The sequence below is a fragment of the Atta cephalotes genome, assembly GCF_000143395.1.
Source record: "Atta cephalotes unplaced genomic scaffold scaffold00025, whole genome shotgun sequence".
Classification (NCBI taxonomy): domain Eukaryota; kingdom Metazoa; phylum Arthropoda; class Insecta; order Hymenoptera; family Formicidae; genus Atta; species Atta cephalotes.
The window spans coordinates 51,135-67,865 of record NW_012130089.1 but is presented as its reverse complement, the minus strand read 5'-3'; the positions used below and the strand labels follow the sequence as shown (position 1 = coordinate 67,865).

Below are 16,731 nucleotides of genomic sequence, written 5' to 3'. Positions count from 1 at the left end.
AGAGAGAGAGAGAGAAAGAGAGACGGCTGAGGACCGCGCCCTGCCCACACGCAAACGTCGACTACTCGACCTCGCGCTTTCAAACTCTTCGTCTCGCTTCGCGTAGATGAACTACATACCTAATTACCAGAGAATACACGGAAGCCCCTCCCCCTAATTTGAACGTTCTCTCCCTTGTACTAGCAACCACGTGTACGACGTGAAACGTCAAAGACAGCAGCGTTTTCACTCACCCGTGTGTATCCGCTGATGGGCCTTCAGGTGCGAACTCTTTGTGTAGACTTTCGTACAACCTGCAAAAGAAAACAAGAAATTAGGTCGAAAATCAAAGTTAAGAATACGATCAAAAGGATAACGTCAAAATCTTATATGATGTTTGTAAACTGCTTTTTTTTTTAAATACAATTTGTTAAAGATACTATCAAATTAATAGCCGACACAGTGATAAAAATATAATTATTGCGTATTTACTCCGATCCAAACAAATTTCTGAAATTAAACATTTTAATTTAATATTTAATTTAATGTTATAACAGACACAAAATAAGTCAATGTATAGGTTTTCTTTTTTTTAATTCTTTAAAAAAAAAAAGAATTATAGAATAGGAGTCTTAGAGTGGTATTCATAGTCTGTTCTTATTTCAAGACTCAAGACTGTCTTAAGAAATATCTAATATGGCTCTCTCTGATTGGTGATTTCTTAAGACGTAACTGTACTTAAGACGGTCTTGAGTATAAGATCTGATTACGTTTCTAAGATTCCTATTCTAAAATTTTTAACGATATCGATATCGTTATTAAGAGTTACAGAGAATAATCTAACAACAAGTTTAAGGATTCCATATATTCACCTATGAAATCGCAGTGGTGCACCCGGCGTTTCTCCAACTCCGGATTATTTCGTCTGTTAAACTTGGTCGACATCGACGGCGGTTGGATCCTGTGGGCTGGATTCAGAATCGGGCCCGGCTGGGGATACGGGGGTGGCGGTGTCCGCCTAGGTGGACCGGCGCCGATGGGTGAGCTGGGATCAGAGATCGGTGGCGTCAGCGGCGAAATATACATCAGCCTCGTCATCGAGCCGTAGAGCGGCGATGTCGCGTTGCCGCTCGGCTGATGATGACTGGTCGTTGACGAATCACTATTGCTACCGCCATTGTTGTTGCTGTTGTTGTTGCTGTTGGCGCCATTGCCGTTATCGTTATTGCTACCGGCATTACTTCCGCTCGTGTTATTACTATTAACAGTCCTGCTGTTGTTGTTATTATTATTATTGTTGTTGCTATTGGGAAAATTCTTGAAAAGTGCCGCCGTTGTCGTCGTTGTTGTCGTCGTCGTCCGATGGTGTACGACGTGCTGAACACTAGAGGGATTTGGAAAGGGATTCTGTGAGGAATTTGTGGCCGGTCCCTCAAGGAGATGCAAAGTCGGCGGTGGCGGTAACGGTTCCGTCTTGATCTCCACCGGGGAGAGAACTGGCGGCGGTGTCACATCGTCAGTCTCCATTTTTATGTGAGATTGAGAGCCCAACATATCCGCGTTTTCCGGATCCAACTTTTGGATACTCGACGTGATATCCTCCCAGAGCGGCGGCCTGAGGAAGACATCGTCGTCCTGACCGGCGCCCGCCGGCTGACTCCTGGAGGAGACGAAACTGGCCTGCGGTGGTCGGCACACCGCCGTAGGTCCGCCGACCTCGAAGAAGTCCTCCATGTGCACGGACGGCTCCCGCACATCTCTCGCGTCCGATTCATCCTCGTCCAATCTTTGCAGACGATCGAGATCCTGCCTGCACAGCAAAGTGTCCAGGTCCGACGTCTGCTGAGAACAAGAAGAGACATTACTCGTTTATTTAGTTAATATTTCTCAATTTTAACTTAAATTATTACAAAGATGTCATTCACATTGTTTAATTATATAATTTTTTTCTCAATCTCAAAAATGACTGAACTAAAAAAAATGTGATTTTTTTAGTTAAAAGTTTTCTACAAGAGTGAGTGAGTGAAAAAAAGAGAGAGAGAGAAAGAGAGAGATTTGAGTTGTATTGTTTTCGTAAATAAAAAAGAGAGGCTTCTACAAACATTTAGAGTAGATAATTGTGGTGATTAAAATTGAAAACAGACATTGTTTTATTTTGAATTTAATCATTATAGTGGATCAAAATAAATGTAAACTGTTAACGATATTTCAAGTTATATCACTTTTGAACTATTCCGAATTGTTATAATTTTAGATTATCAAAATCACAACAAAGAAAGATTATTTTTAAAGATTATGAAATCAAAATAACAAAAATGACACTTGATCATATTTCTGAGAATACATTCTTTTTGTCGATATTATTTAATTAATTAATCATTTCCTTAAGTTTTTTTGATTATGTCACTTTTATTGAATTAAGGAAACAATGTTACTGTTTAATAATGTTACGTTTCGTACGATGTAATGCTATCTTTTGGATAACTTTTTCTTTATTTAATCGGTAATAGATTATCTACGTTTATCAAAATGTTAATATTTTCAGTGCTAATAATAGCAATAGATATGCAATATAAAAAATTGTTTAGTGATAACTTTTGGAGGAAACGTTTTCAAATATACGTTTTCAAAGCCCTTCTACTAACGATAATCGACTGAAGTCCCTTTAGGGTCATTCTAATAACATATTATAAAGAGCGCATCTGCCGAGAAGAGAACGGAGGGCGAATGACTTGCGATATGGTGATACGCGCGGCGAAGGTCCCCGGGTCGAGCGTCGTCAACATGCACAACGCTGTCTCGCCCTACGACGTCCAGCACGCGCGAGGAGGAGCGACGGAAGACGGAAAGCGGGATGCCGCGTCATCCTTTGCATGATTTGTACACGAGCAACGCCGCCCTCACGCCCCATGGTACACCGCTCGCTCATTCTTCCTCTCTTTTCCTCTCTTTTCCTCTCTCGTCAGGTTGAAAGACGACGAGTGCCACCTCGCTACAGCGCGCTTGGTGTATAACATTCGAAGGATTTCTACAAGGGTCTCTCAGATCGACGCATCACTCGTCGCCGGCGATGTTAGGCGTCGATACTGTTCTCGCGCCGGAAATGCGTGTGGGTATCAAAAGCGAAGTTGGGGAGACAGTTATCGGCATCGTTTCGATCTTTACGACTTTAACGCTTCTGCTGGTATCCTAACTCGTGGTCAAAGCCATGGAATCGTACCGAGTACCTGTCGAAAAGGGATCGAAAAGATTGGGTTCCTTCCATTTTGATGACACAAGTAGACACAAGTGATGTTCTAACTTTGTTGCTTACTGAATGTTAAGAAAGACAGGATGAAGTTTGTATCACCTTGTGTATCATTAAAGTGACCCTACCATAGTCAATAATACTGTCAGTACTAACAAATACTGACAATATTACTGATCGTGTGTGATTGATGTTGATGAATTGACATACAGAAATATTGACAATGATTTGGATTTTAATTTTCGAGCATTAATATCGCTTTATTAGGATCCATATGTCACAATATATGTCACATATATAATGCGTAATAAATAATTTACGTAAAATAAAAGTGAAATATATTGTCAATAATAATGATCATGTAAAGTTATAAAAATACTATAAATATTGTGCGTACTGTCAATATACTGATTCAATATTACTGATCAGTATTATTGAGCGTAGTCATTTTTGTAGTCATTTTTAAATAGAAAGCACTCATTGCATCGATCTTTAAGATATAAAATGTTAAAGTCTCTTTGTCTAAAATTGAAATTATAAAAGGTGAAAGAGATGTCGTCGAATGTTTTAATATATTGCGAAGAAACACTTATAGATTCCTTGAAAAATATCATGTGGCAAGCTTTCGAGCTTTCGATCGGGTTTTGCTGCTCGCGCGGTTTGTGCAGCCCGCAATGATTTATGAATTATTTACACAATGAATAATTCATCGTCGGAAGATTGGTACACTCGCGACATTCGATCGTACCTGATATGCAATTTGAAAAGGAGCTCGTGTGCGCAAGCGAGGTACGATATGCACGCGAAACATTATACTTAAAAATTCGTATTATTATGCTTAAATCGTAGCGAAACGCGTTGTGTTGAACGATACTGCCTTAATCGCAAAGATTTCGCTTTTATAGAAAAAAAAAGAGTATAAATCAGAAAATCTATTTTCGCGGATAGAAAAAAACGGAGGAAAGTCGAAAAAAAAACAGTTGTAGTCATCGATTCACTGTAAATGTAAAAAAAAATTATAAAAGATCGAATAAACGGAGATCTTTCTCGTGATTCAAGTTTGAATTCAGAAAAATTATGATGATTTGAAAATGCGATTCAAAAAGATGTAGACAAAACGCCAAGTGATTTGTAATGTAATCAGGCTAGCGCTTGAGATTGAATTTGACCAATCAAAAAGTTCACTTAAACCTGATTTGGTTTTAAATTCAAGCCTCTATTTTGTAACTCTTAATGACAATGTAAAATAATATCATTGTCATTGCACAGGTAATATACATAATAAAAAAGTTGCGCAACAACAATATAATGATGCTGTCGTTAAGATTTACAGAATAGGAGCTTCAATCTCTAATTTAGTATAATAAATATAATAGATAATAGATAAAAATAATTTCTACAATAAGCTATTACTTAAATTTTAAGTCCTAAGTTATAAGAACCACTAATCACAGCCGAATATAAGAAGAATAATCGATCATGATTGATCAATTTCTTATAGCTTAAGACTTATTAAAGCTAGGCAATGACTTATTGTAGAAAACTTCAGATTCGTTCGCGTATCGTGAACGTAAAAACAGTATTCGACATTTGATTATATATAAATCTAATAAAATGCATTGAAGATCGAATGGCACCGCTGTACGAAAACCACACACGATATTAAACACAAGTGTTGGAGTGAAATGCGTTCGAACGAAAGAAATTACAATTTCGTAATTTTCTTTCTCGATCCATCGAGGCCCGCCGCCGCGGTGGGACCAGCCTCTTTTCCTACGGTCTCTCGTCTCATCCGTCTCTTTCTCGCGTTGCGATGATAATGATAGTGCGGAGCGCGAGCAAAGTTCGTCCATCCGGCTATTAATGCGCGTAATCATAGAGCCAGGGTCGCCGGTGTTAATAATGCGTTTTCGAATCTGTCGGAGCGAGAACGAACACCCACGCCGCGCCGATACTGCGCGTCGTTATTATGTACCGGCGGATACGCGCGTATGAGTTTATGCGTGCGTACGCGTGTGCGTGTGCGTACACTCCCACGCGCGCGCGAACGCACGCTACGCTAATATCTCCGCTTGATTATTCCAGGTGATCACAAGCTGGTTTGTTGTTACTGCTCGCACACCAGTAACACAACGACGATGACGACTACGGACGGTTGTAATCGTCCTCGGAAAAGGAATAATTTTTTTTCTCTCGGCTATAGCGAGTCAATAAATCCAGTTTGTCTTATTCTGGTGACACACACACAAGATCCATTCTCCTACAAATCGATTAGCATGCAGCCAATGATTCCGGAGTGCAAGAACGTTTCTCGCTACGACTCCCGTTGCTGGTGCTGTATTATTAGGTTCGCGAGAGGAAATGTGGAAAATCGCGAGAAGCGAGAAAAGTCGAGGAAGAGCATGATAGGAGAAAATAAGAAAGAGTTTCATCGTTAAATTTACAATTTTTATATAAAAATGTAATTATTCGTAATTATTCATAGTATACTTTCATCCCGAAATGAGATATCACTGGAAGACATCGATGCTTTGAAGCAAATCGCGAACACACTTTCTCTACCGTCTTTTATTTTAATAAAAGAACAGAAATTAGAAATTTAATTAAATATTGTATATAGTCGTTTATCAGTTTACGTAATATCTTGAGCGCCTTCGATATGGCGCTTCCGATAACTCGCGTGATCAAGCTGGCTCGTACTTCATAATTATCGGGAGCGAATCACCGACTAAATTCCTCGATATAGCAACATGATAAACGCAATGCGGCCAAGATGGAATAGAAGAATCGAAACGACGCGACGCCATACTGCTCGCAATGAGAAAACGCAACGCGCAGAAGCAAGCACAGCTCGCCGAATCAATCTGGGGAGGCCACACCCTCTGACCTAAAGCCTTATTATCACGATAAACGCCCAGGAAAATGTCAGCCATGAAGCCGCCCCGAATTGTCCTTACGCGCGATTCTCGCTAAAACGCTTATCATTGCCGTTGCGACTTTGCGTTTCATATCGTGATCGCGATCACGCTATCCGCTCGGAGTCTCGGACGGAATACGTTTCGTTCCCGCGAGAAGGTATGACTATACTCCGCGATACGTACCATATTTTTCTGCTCGTCGAAGCGTTCCGACCTCGATAATAATGCGCGGACGCGGGGGTAGCCACAGTGATCGCTTTCATAATACAAAGCCTTTGGATTCTTAGTAGATAATTATTTTCGCGATACTTGTGCTCATTTCTACCAATGTAGATTAACTTTAATCTTGATTCAACTTACTCTTCATGTTTTTCTAATTTTAAATATTAAAGAGAGATTATAAAAATTAGTATACACGATGGCTCATTTGTGTTTCGGATTAATTTTCATTCTTTTAACAAATTTGCAAAAATTATTAAGTGAATCTTACGTCTTTAGAAGTATTTACGAGATTGTATATTTTAAAAACATGTACATAAATATGTTGAACTTGATGTGTCTAATTTTTCGAAAAAACAAGAAATGTAAAGGACATGAATGCAATCAATTATCTATTTCATCCAATCGTAACTGTAATTTAATTGATATAATCATACATATAAGATAATGTGAAATCTGTGTATCAAATTCTATTGCTTGTTACTGGAATATTAGAAGATTAACGTGTATCACCTATCCAAGATCGTTTCGCTCGCCAGTTCTCTGATTGTCCTACTGTTTCAATTTTTTTTCCTTTCGCGGTAGAGTTTTAGAAAACGCAGTAAAACGTAAGCAGTAAACGAATTAACAATCATAGTAAAATTCGTAAGATTACAACGCAAGCAGTAGCTAATCCAACATGTTAATTTCCTTATTGCTTACGTTTTAGATTTTTCTGCCTTAAGTTTTTTTATGGGCCCTTGTAACAAAGAACCCCGCACAAAACATATGGAAAATCGGTCCCAACTAATTTGGTTGAATTGTTTGTAATATATTGTAGTTCTGATCGTCCTGGTCAGCGATTTTGACAGTCAAAAAAAAACAGCGATTTTGGCAGAGTTTGATGTACAATAATTCAAAAATTGTTCATTTTATTTACATTATTTTATTTTTGACCAGGACGATCAGAATTACAATATGTTACAAATTCAGTCAAATTAGCCCATTTTCCGTATGTTTTATGATCCTTTAATTTGACACACTTAGTGCAAATTAAAATCGTCATAAGTACAAAGACGTGTGTTTAATATAAATATAGAAACGGATTAAACCGCGAAATTCTCAATACGTTTTATTATTAAATAAAACATGTATTTTATAATTTGAAATATTTGCGTTTTATACTTGGATTAAATCAGTATACAACACCCAATAAAATTAATATGCACAAGTGCGTACTAGTACGTGCGCCAACCAAATTCGCTATTAGGACTTGGCCAAGATGAGACTCTCGTTAGTTGAACCGAAGGAACAGCTCTAACATCAGGCAGAACGAAAAAAAGATGAAGGAGGATCTCAAATTCAGGCTCCGAGCGAGTGCGGGTCGCGTCACGTCGCGTCGCGTCGCGTCGCGTCGCATCGCGGATGTAGAGAAACGTGGCTGACGGGGCTGAAGGGGCTGAAGAGGCACAAGAGAATGCACGGAGTGCGTCCCTCGCATCTCGCATCCTCCGATGTGATTCCCCCAGCCCCCTCGAAGGGGCTGTACATCCTCATGGCGGCTGGCGCGGCGCGGCGCGGACACGTAGATTCTATCTCTCCATCCATTCAGCCGCCTAGGTAATAAAACTCTCGCGTCCATTATTTACTTGCATTATCGTTACTTTACGCCCACACGGACGCGCCGTATTTATGGTAAAATTATTCAGCATTATTTCGCGGATATGAATAAGATGATGCCAGAGATACGTCGCCGTCGCCGTCGCGCGATTCGCGAAATCTTTCAGGCGGAAAGCGAGATCGCGCGAGATCTACCGCGTGAGGGTAATCGCGCGAGATCGAGATCCAATCGAGATCAATGCGGCCGATCACGATTCTCGGTATAACTCGCTGGAGGTTTCTGCTTCGTTGCAGCGAAGGAGAAACCGAATTTAACCACCCTTTCGCTACGGTAACCGAACCATCATCGACACTATCGCCGCGTGACGAGATTGCCGAAGGCGATATTTCGGCCAATCTGCTGGAAACCTGCCGGAAGCGAGGGGGTTTTAGCCTATCGGCTAAAAGTACAGTCGCGAGGGGGTTGAAAGGGAAGAAAATCGATTCTCGGGTATCGTTGCGCTGGTTGCGCAAATGCCTTTAAAAGGATGGCGCGACGATTAGGATGAGGAGGCAAATGGCGGCGATGGCAGTGGTAGGCAAAAAAGTATCATTGTTCTCTGTATACATTTCGTAAGTAGATTGGCATTTGTGATGCAAGTCGAGCCGTGCTGCCGCTGCTGCTGCCGCTGCCGCCGTCGCTGCTGCTGCTGCTGTTACCGCTGACCTTTAAACGACTTTCTTTTAGACTACGCGTGACTTGATCTCGGAACTCGATTCTGCTCGATTCCCCCTCGTCGTCGTTCTGCTCGACACGAGAGTGATACGTGCACCAGCAGCACCGACATCGCACCGAAGTCGCCCAACGCCGCGCGGAAACGCGCGCGAATTCTGCGTGCGTGGCGAGATATCTCCGAGTTATCGCGTTCCGCTAATTACTAATTACTCGGCACACGGAAATTTATACCTCAGACTGTGCCGCACATTCTCTTGCACTGTGCCGCGTGGAGTAATCCGACAAATTTCGCGAGACTTCCCTGTATTTCGATGAGAGACTATCGATGTTCTCTATTTTTAGTAATAAATTATTCGCAGATTTAAGATTTTCGTTAACATCAGATTGTCAATATTCTTATAAAAATACCGATTGGCATTAAAAATTATTAAATTGCTTGTCACTACTCTGGTTCTGATCATATGATTGCATTTCAATGAAAAAGATTTCAGTGCGGTTTTGCGGAATCAGATATGTATATAAATTCACACAGAAATATTTCAGCACTAAGATCCGCTTTGATTAAACATATTATAGGATTTCTTTTATTAAATCTAGCTATACACTCTCAGATCCCCGAGAGCCCATCCATACTTATCGTAATTTCCATAAAAATGGACATATTTCAATTAATTTTTTCTCAATCGATGGAGAATTAATTGAGAAATAAGTTCCTAATGTGTAAAAGTCGATAGAATTATGGAACTTCGAGATATATGATTTAAAAAAAAAGAAAAGTATAAAAACACGTAAGAATCACGATTTAGAAAATTGCACTGAAGTGTCTGGTCACCCCAGTGAGTATAGCTGAGATTAAATATATTTCTATTTTAACGCATATAACATAAATATATAAATAAATGTATAAATATGTAAAAATATATATATCAAATTTGAAAGAATGTGAAAGACAAATGTAACATGCTGCGTAAATTATTATCTCAAACAAGTACTTCTACACATATATATATATATAAATACACACACACACACACATATATATATATATATATAAATATAAATATAAATAACGGTCTAGTTTGCTCGTTTTATCTCTCAAGCGTTTGCGAGACATTCGATTGATAAGATCGAATCTCCTAAGCTGTCACAAAATTCGTGGAGCGATCGACATGTCTGTTGCCTGTTCATAATTGTGACTCGCGGGTAGACCGCTGACTTCTCGGCCAGAAAATTACTTAATGAATGTGGACATGCAACACATTACGTCGTATTAAAACGCACGTGCACGCAGGCACCATCCCTATGCCGTTCACGAAGTAAAGTTTGACAAGCACGCTCATGTTACCTTAGCACGTGGCGTCCGCGGACCCCTTTTCGCCCTCTTGCCCGGCACATGCGATAACTCCGCGTTTATCGTTGTTTGTCCACTATCATTTACGAGTCGATCGCACGGTGTTAATCGAATAACTCAAAGGTCCGCGACATGAATTAATCATCCTTTGAACTTTATGGAACTGTTCAGAATTATTTCATTTTCTCTCGAAAATACAGTAAAAGTCTAGAGAAAAATTGAATAATTCCAATTAGAATTCATACATAAATAATTTCAAACTACGTACTCTTGATTTCAAACTCAAATGAGCTCTGTCTACACGCTCAAAAATAAGTCAAGAATTAATTCTTCTTCACTCTAAATTTCTTGCAGTGAAATCTCACTCCAAGAAAATGAAATACAATCACTCTTCATTTCTTGAAAAAGAGTAACAATTTTCACTCTTTTTTTTAGAGTGAATTTTCACTGCAAAGGAGCGAAAGTTCATTTTTTGAAGTGAGAATTCACTTTTTGAAGTGAAAATTATCTCTCTTTTTCAAGAAGTGAAATATTTTCACTTTTTTTTGAAGAGTATTTTCACTGTCTTAGTTGGAGTAAGATTTCCCTGTAAGAAATTTAGTTAGTTTTATGTTTATAGAAGAAGTCACTAATAACGCTGAAATGATGTCATATTTTAGCAGAGAAAGCAGAGAATACAATGAAAAAAACGAATTATAACAATCTTATTCAAAGAAAAGCTATAAGATTTGAAAAATAGACCCCTGCTGATAGACCTCTGAAGATTAATCAATTAATGTTCTTCAACGAATCATCGATTGCAAAGAATATATATTTTTTAATCGAATATTTGATTCTTTCTTCTCGTCGGCTCGGCCGACCGACCGGACGCCATGCCAACTATTCTCGTTTCCTCGCTTCATCACGGCAGGGCACGCTTCATCATCGATCTCTCGCATTGTTAGACGCTCGTCTCACGCGATCTGCACATCCTGCGGATCCACTCCCCTCATTAGGACACCTCAGGTCATATATTACCACGCGACCGCGCGCACATTCTCTGGGATGCATAAATCCAGGTGCAACGACAAACGGCGATTAACACAGCGAAACCTTTGATCATTTTGATCACTGAGTCGATACTTTCAGTTAACCATACTTTTTTCATCGACACTTAATTCATACTAATGACGCAAATTTGTAGACCAAAAAAGATTAATAGCTCTTTACTGCGTTCTAATTTTGCTCATTTACATATTCTGTCAACAAATTTGTGTAATCACACTTCAGATAAATTGATTCGGAGGTTCTCTCTACCTCTCACATTTTCGCCTATGAAAAAAAAAAAGAAAGAAAGAAAGAAAAAAATTCCACGGTCGACTTCCTAATGTTTATTACGCTGATCAGTAAATATAAACCTGATTCGGATCTCGCCACGGTCATTGATGATTCGTCATCGCTTCCTCCTTCCTCGCCGCGCAACGATAGGGAATGCTCGCCAAAGATTATCGTTATCGACTCTCCATGGTTTCGTTACGCAAGCGACGGCAGGCATGAGTCACTCCTCGAGAGCCGCTGACTCGCGGGATGATATCCCTTTGGCGAAACCGGGATCACTCCTCGCCGCTTCGGCTGGCTCGTTCACGATGTTGTGGCGCATTAACGTGATTACACGCTACGCTACGCTAACGTTCCTCGCGGACTCGAGAGTCAGCTGGTAGCATGCGCGCGCGCGCGCGTCAAACTTCCGTGCTACCTGGACATCTCCCTAGTAATTTGCACCTGGTATTTCGATTCTATCTGCACGTGATTCCGATAACGTCGCCGAACGAGGCCAAGCGGACGTAATCTCGATATTTCTTTTTACCCCACTAATTCATAAGGGGACACGTACGAGCGGGCGAATAAAATTGCATACAATACATAATCTGTCATAAGCAAAATATTACAGTAAAGTAAGATAATGGGTATACATTTGCATCGAAACGTATATGCGACATCAGGTCTTGAAAAAAGAAAATAATTACATATCGTATACGCAGTATATTGTAAACAAGATATGCACGTCCCGTCTTTTAAAATGAGACGCATCGCTGCAAAGTGTTTTATAGTAATCTTATTTTTATTAATATAATCCTTAAAAATTAAATACAATCCTTCGCACATTCCTTTTTTTCATATGATTTCAAAAAAGATCTTTTTAAACGATTATAAGCATATATACTTAAAATATGATATATTAAAAAAAAAACATGCTATATTCTGGCTACGAAACTACATTCAGATACAAGTGAATTTGGAATCGGAAAATGTGATCATCCTTGACTGCGGGGGAGAGCTCGAAAAAGCTATGGGAAGGAAGGTCTACGAGAAAGGGGCCGGGGAGCATCGTTGTGTTGACGAAAGTAATAGCGCGGTTGTTCCGGTTCAGAGGATCGTTACATGCGTATCTAACGCCACGGAGAGAACCCCTCGTCCTCCTCATAAAACGTCGCCGATGACCCCCCCCGTTAATGCACTTTTAATTAATTAAACGGGCTGATGGACTGCAGCCCTCTCTCTCTCTCTCTCTCTCTCTCTCTCTCTCTCTTCCTTCCTCGTTCTCTTTCTTCGTAACTCTCGTGTGCCGACCTCGCGTGCCGCAGGCTGTTCGTTCTAGGTGCAAACTCGTAGGCTCCCTTCGGTATCCGATTAAACGTTTCTCTCTCTTTCTCTCTCTCTTTCTCTCGTTCTCTCTTTATTCTTCCATTAATCCTGTCATGCTCCTCGTCTTTCGTTGTTGAAAGCTCGCTGCTGCACGTGGCATTCGCGTAAAAGCTTCGCGTAGTAGGCGCTAATAGGTCACGCGAATAAAAGTGGAGCGAACGCTTTTAGCAGAGACCGAGTATTTGTTTTAAAGAAGCATAAACTATTTTAATGGCAACGGCAGAGTTAAAAAAAGGTATTAAAAGTGTTAATGATAAATTTCTGATATGAAAATGATCAATAGTGAAAAAAAAATAAAGGAAATAATGAAGAAAAAGGAAATAATAAAAAAATAAAGGAAATAACGAGGAAATAGTAAAAAATAAAGATACAGAGAGTAATAAAGAATAATGAATAAGATAAATGTTTTTATTTTACATAAATGGGAAGAAACATACAGCCACACGCGCAATAAGTTTTTTGCCAAAGTTATATATTTCAAATTAAAAATGTTTTTATTTTAAAACAAACCGTGAGAGAGAAGCAAAAAGTACGTAACTTTATATGATATCGCATAAAAAATTTTATACGATCATATAGAGTTTTTGTTGCATATTATTGACTTATAATTTCAGGCTTTTGCTTGCAAACGTGGACTTTTTTTTTGCCGATCTGTGATCGTGACAGATATTAATAGTTTAGTCATACAAGTATCGCTTGATCGTCATGACACGCTAGTGATTTTATAATTATTGTAATAAAGTAAGTTTTTATTCACGCATTTGCATCTATTGGTGATTAGCGCTTTTTATATTTCTGCGATGTCTTGATTAGGACTTCTCATTTATAGTATATTTCAAACGTAATCTAACGTTCTGTTATCTCTCTTTATCTTTTTCGCAACGTTTTTTTTTTTTTTCAAGAAATAAGAGACGGAAGGGGAGGGATTTATGTGTACGAATGTGAATAAAATGGATTGTCTAGTATCGCATCTCTTTTCCTCTCGATTACGTGGACCACCCGAGAGTCACGGCGCGCGGCCGATTTCTTTTGTTGCTCTGCGCTGCCGTAATTAAACTTACCGATGACGTTGATTTAGTTACTCTCTACGCGCCCTACGCCCCCCAACGGGATACACGCGCGAATCGTGTACACGAGCCTCGGATCGCATTTATACGGAATAAATAATTTCACGGCCGGATGGACCGAGTCACCTTTCAGACTTATGATTTACCTTACCGGTTGCAACGTTTTGCGCATTATATGTACCGTACATGTAACTACATTTCAACTTCAATTTTCTAACGGGTTCGAGATCTTCAATTCTATTAAGGATAGAAAATATCGCCCCTAAATATAAATACATGTTATATAAATACTACTATGATGACGACGATGCGCAATTCTCATTTTGTCAGAGTAGTAAAAAGTTACTTATCTAAAAGATGTTAATAGAATCCTATTAATCCTTCTGTCAATGCATGGATACTCGAGAGTACAAATATCGAATTTTATATACAAATAATAGATAAAAGGAGCTAATTTTAGCAGGATGTTTTATGCGAATGTTATATATTTAAAAATCGTGTATTAAAATATAAAAATATAAAATTATCATTTAATTAATTTTATTATACAACATACTGAAGATGACCTAATAATGGCCGGAACGTTTATGATTTCATATTTTTAATGTATAGGATTTTGAAATATATATGACATTCACAAAAAATATCCTGCGTGTAACTGAATGCTCCTTTTATTTATTGTTTATATTTTATAGTCACTTTTAAATTTATAAATTTATAACAGAATTTTAAATAGTAAAAATTTTTATATTCTTGTATAAATTTCGATGTTCTCAAAATTTATGATGTTCTCAAAAATTCCGTTCTTCGAGCAAAGAATAATTTTGCAGACTTTATTTCATTTTTTTCACTCTTACATTTTCAAATCTGTGAAACACGGTAGTGACAAATTATGCATTAATAGAAGAGTTAAAACAATTCGAAATGATATATAAATGAATAGCCACATCAAATACGTGTATAAAGATGGCCTATTAGCTTTTATCGTTTCCATTTCCTCTTCCGATGCTCTGCATTTTTAACCGTTAATTACTCAGGGACTATATAAATTCCTTGATATGTTTATTTAGAAAAAAAAAACAAAAACTAATTCCAAGAGGACACTCGGTCATCTTGGAGCCGCTCCGTATACGGATGGTGCTTCGGTAGACAGGCTACGCAAGATGCACAAGACGATTAGAACGAATAGTCGTTATAAATCAGTTCCCTCGTTGGACCACAACTTGCGAGGAGACGCGGAATACGAAAAAGAGAGAGAGAGAGAGAGAGAGAGAGACTTCTTGGGAGAATCGAGATTTCGTCGTACACTTTCTTCTCCGTCTCCTCCTCGCACTCGCTTCTCAGTTTGGTCGGTTTTCTCGGCGCATTCTAATCTACGCTCCGCGCGCACCCAAATAATCCTGATCCACTGACATCTCGCCTGTAGCGGCAGTGTCCTGGTTGGAATAAATGGCCGAGGCGGGATGCAAGATCACGGTGACATCACGGGAGGACATGGTCCTGGGAGGACGTAATTATCCGTGAAGCTTTTATATCGATTTCCTTCGCCGTACGCTACCCGAGAAGTTCAAGTTACGCTGTCGCATACAATATCGTCTTTTCTGTATTACTTTGATAAATATTATTTATCTATTTCTTCCATCTAATTGGAATTAATTTCTATTAATATAAAATGTCATTTTCCTACAGCATGTAAACTAATCAATTAGAGTATGTTTATTGATCCTGTCACGTTTTATCCTACGTTTTATTTTGACATAATTGCAATTTTACTTAATTTGTTCTACAAACGGTTATATAAACGATAAGAAAAAATAAATATGTAAATAAAAATATGTAACTTGCGATATTTGTTGTAGAAAAAATTTTTGCCAGAAACGCATGCGATTTTCAATGATGAGGTAATTTGATTTCTCCTGATCTAATTGGTATATCAGTCAGAGAGAATTCATCGATCCCATTTACTTGACGATACGATGCACTCGTACACTAAGTCAATCCGATGTCAGTAAGAAAAACCGGTTGGAACAGTTGTGGTACCTTCATCGAAAGTGATAGTCGCGCGCAAGCATTCTGGAATCGAGATCGCAAAAAACCAATCTTGTAGCCAACTGACATACTTTTTTTGAAAATTTGTAACGAAGTCAAACACGTAACGAGAATAGATCAATAAAATTGATCGAATGTAAGAACACGAAGAGCTGGAACTAGAAATCTGTTTATCATAGTTCCTTGTTAACGTAAAATAATCTCGTTTCTAATCTCCAATCGTTTCCGAAAATCGATCGGCTAACGTTTTACTTTGCATCATGTCTCACCTTCGTTGCCCTTTGAGGAAAGTTTCGTGAGTCAACAATCGCGGAAATGGCTTGCACACGACTCTCGTCGTTCGACCGATCGCTGTTCAAACTTGAAACGCTTTTATTTGTCGATTTCCTACGACTTCGACGAACAAGAGTTTCCTGTTGAACCGAACGATGAGTCAGCCCAACATCCATACTCGAGGGAAGGAAAATGTACCGTACCGTTATAAGTTTTCTCGTGATAAGACATACAAATATAAATATACGAAACTCACACTCTTTCCAATTCTGAATGAAAACATAGCCATTCCGTCGCAATACGTGTCGTCGCTGAAAGCTAATCTGGAAAGAATATCGGAAGTCGACAACGAGATAATTTGAGGCTCGTGCAAATTTTGGTTGTTTGATTCGTCGGTTCAACCGATCCTGAGGAAGAAAGAGGAGACGCTCCAAGAATCAAGAAAGAAGACGTGATGAGATAAAGAAAGATAAGGAGAGAGAGAGAGAGAGAGAGAGAGAGAGAGAAGAGGAAAGAGCAGTGAGTCAGAGTAGGAACGTCCGGTCCATCCGTGAGCACACGTGTGCGTGTCGTACGAGTCCACCAGTATGTTAATCGCGCTGATCGACCCATCAGGAACATGTCACCGC

The 16,731-nt window shown here is 39.1% G+C and overlaps 1 protein-coding gene across 1 annotated transcript in view; it reads right to left on the bottom strand.

The window, feature by feature from the left end:
- Positions 1 to 16,731, bottom strand: part of LOC105620178 (Krueppel-like factor 5) — a 52,925-nt gene that overhangs the window by 6,536 nt on the left and 29,658 nt on the right. Inside the window, exons 2-3 of the mRNA XM_012201682.1 lie at positions 852 to 1,821; positions 234 to 293 (exon numbers count right to left, since the gene is read on the bottom strand). Of these exons, the coding sequence (XP_012057072.1) occupies positions 234 to 293; positions 852 to 1,821 (1,030 nt within the window). The remainder of the gene's footprint in view (positions 1 to 233; positions 294 to 851; positions 1,822 to 16,731) is intronic.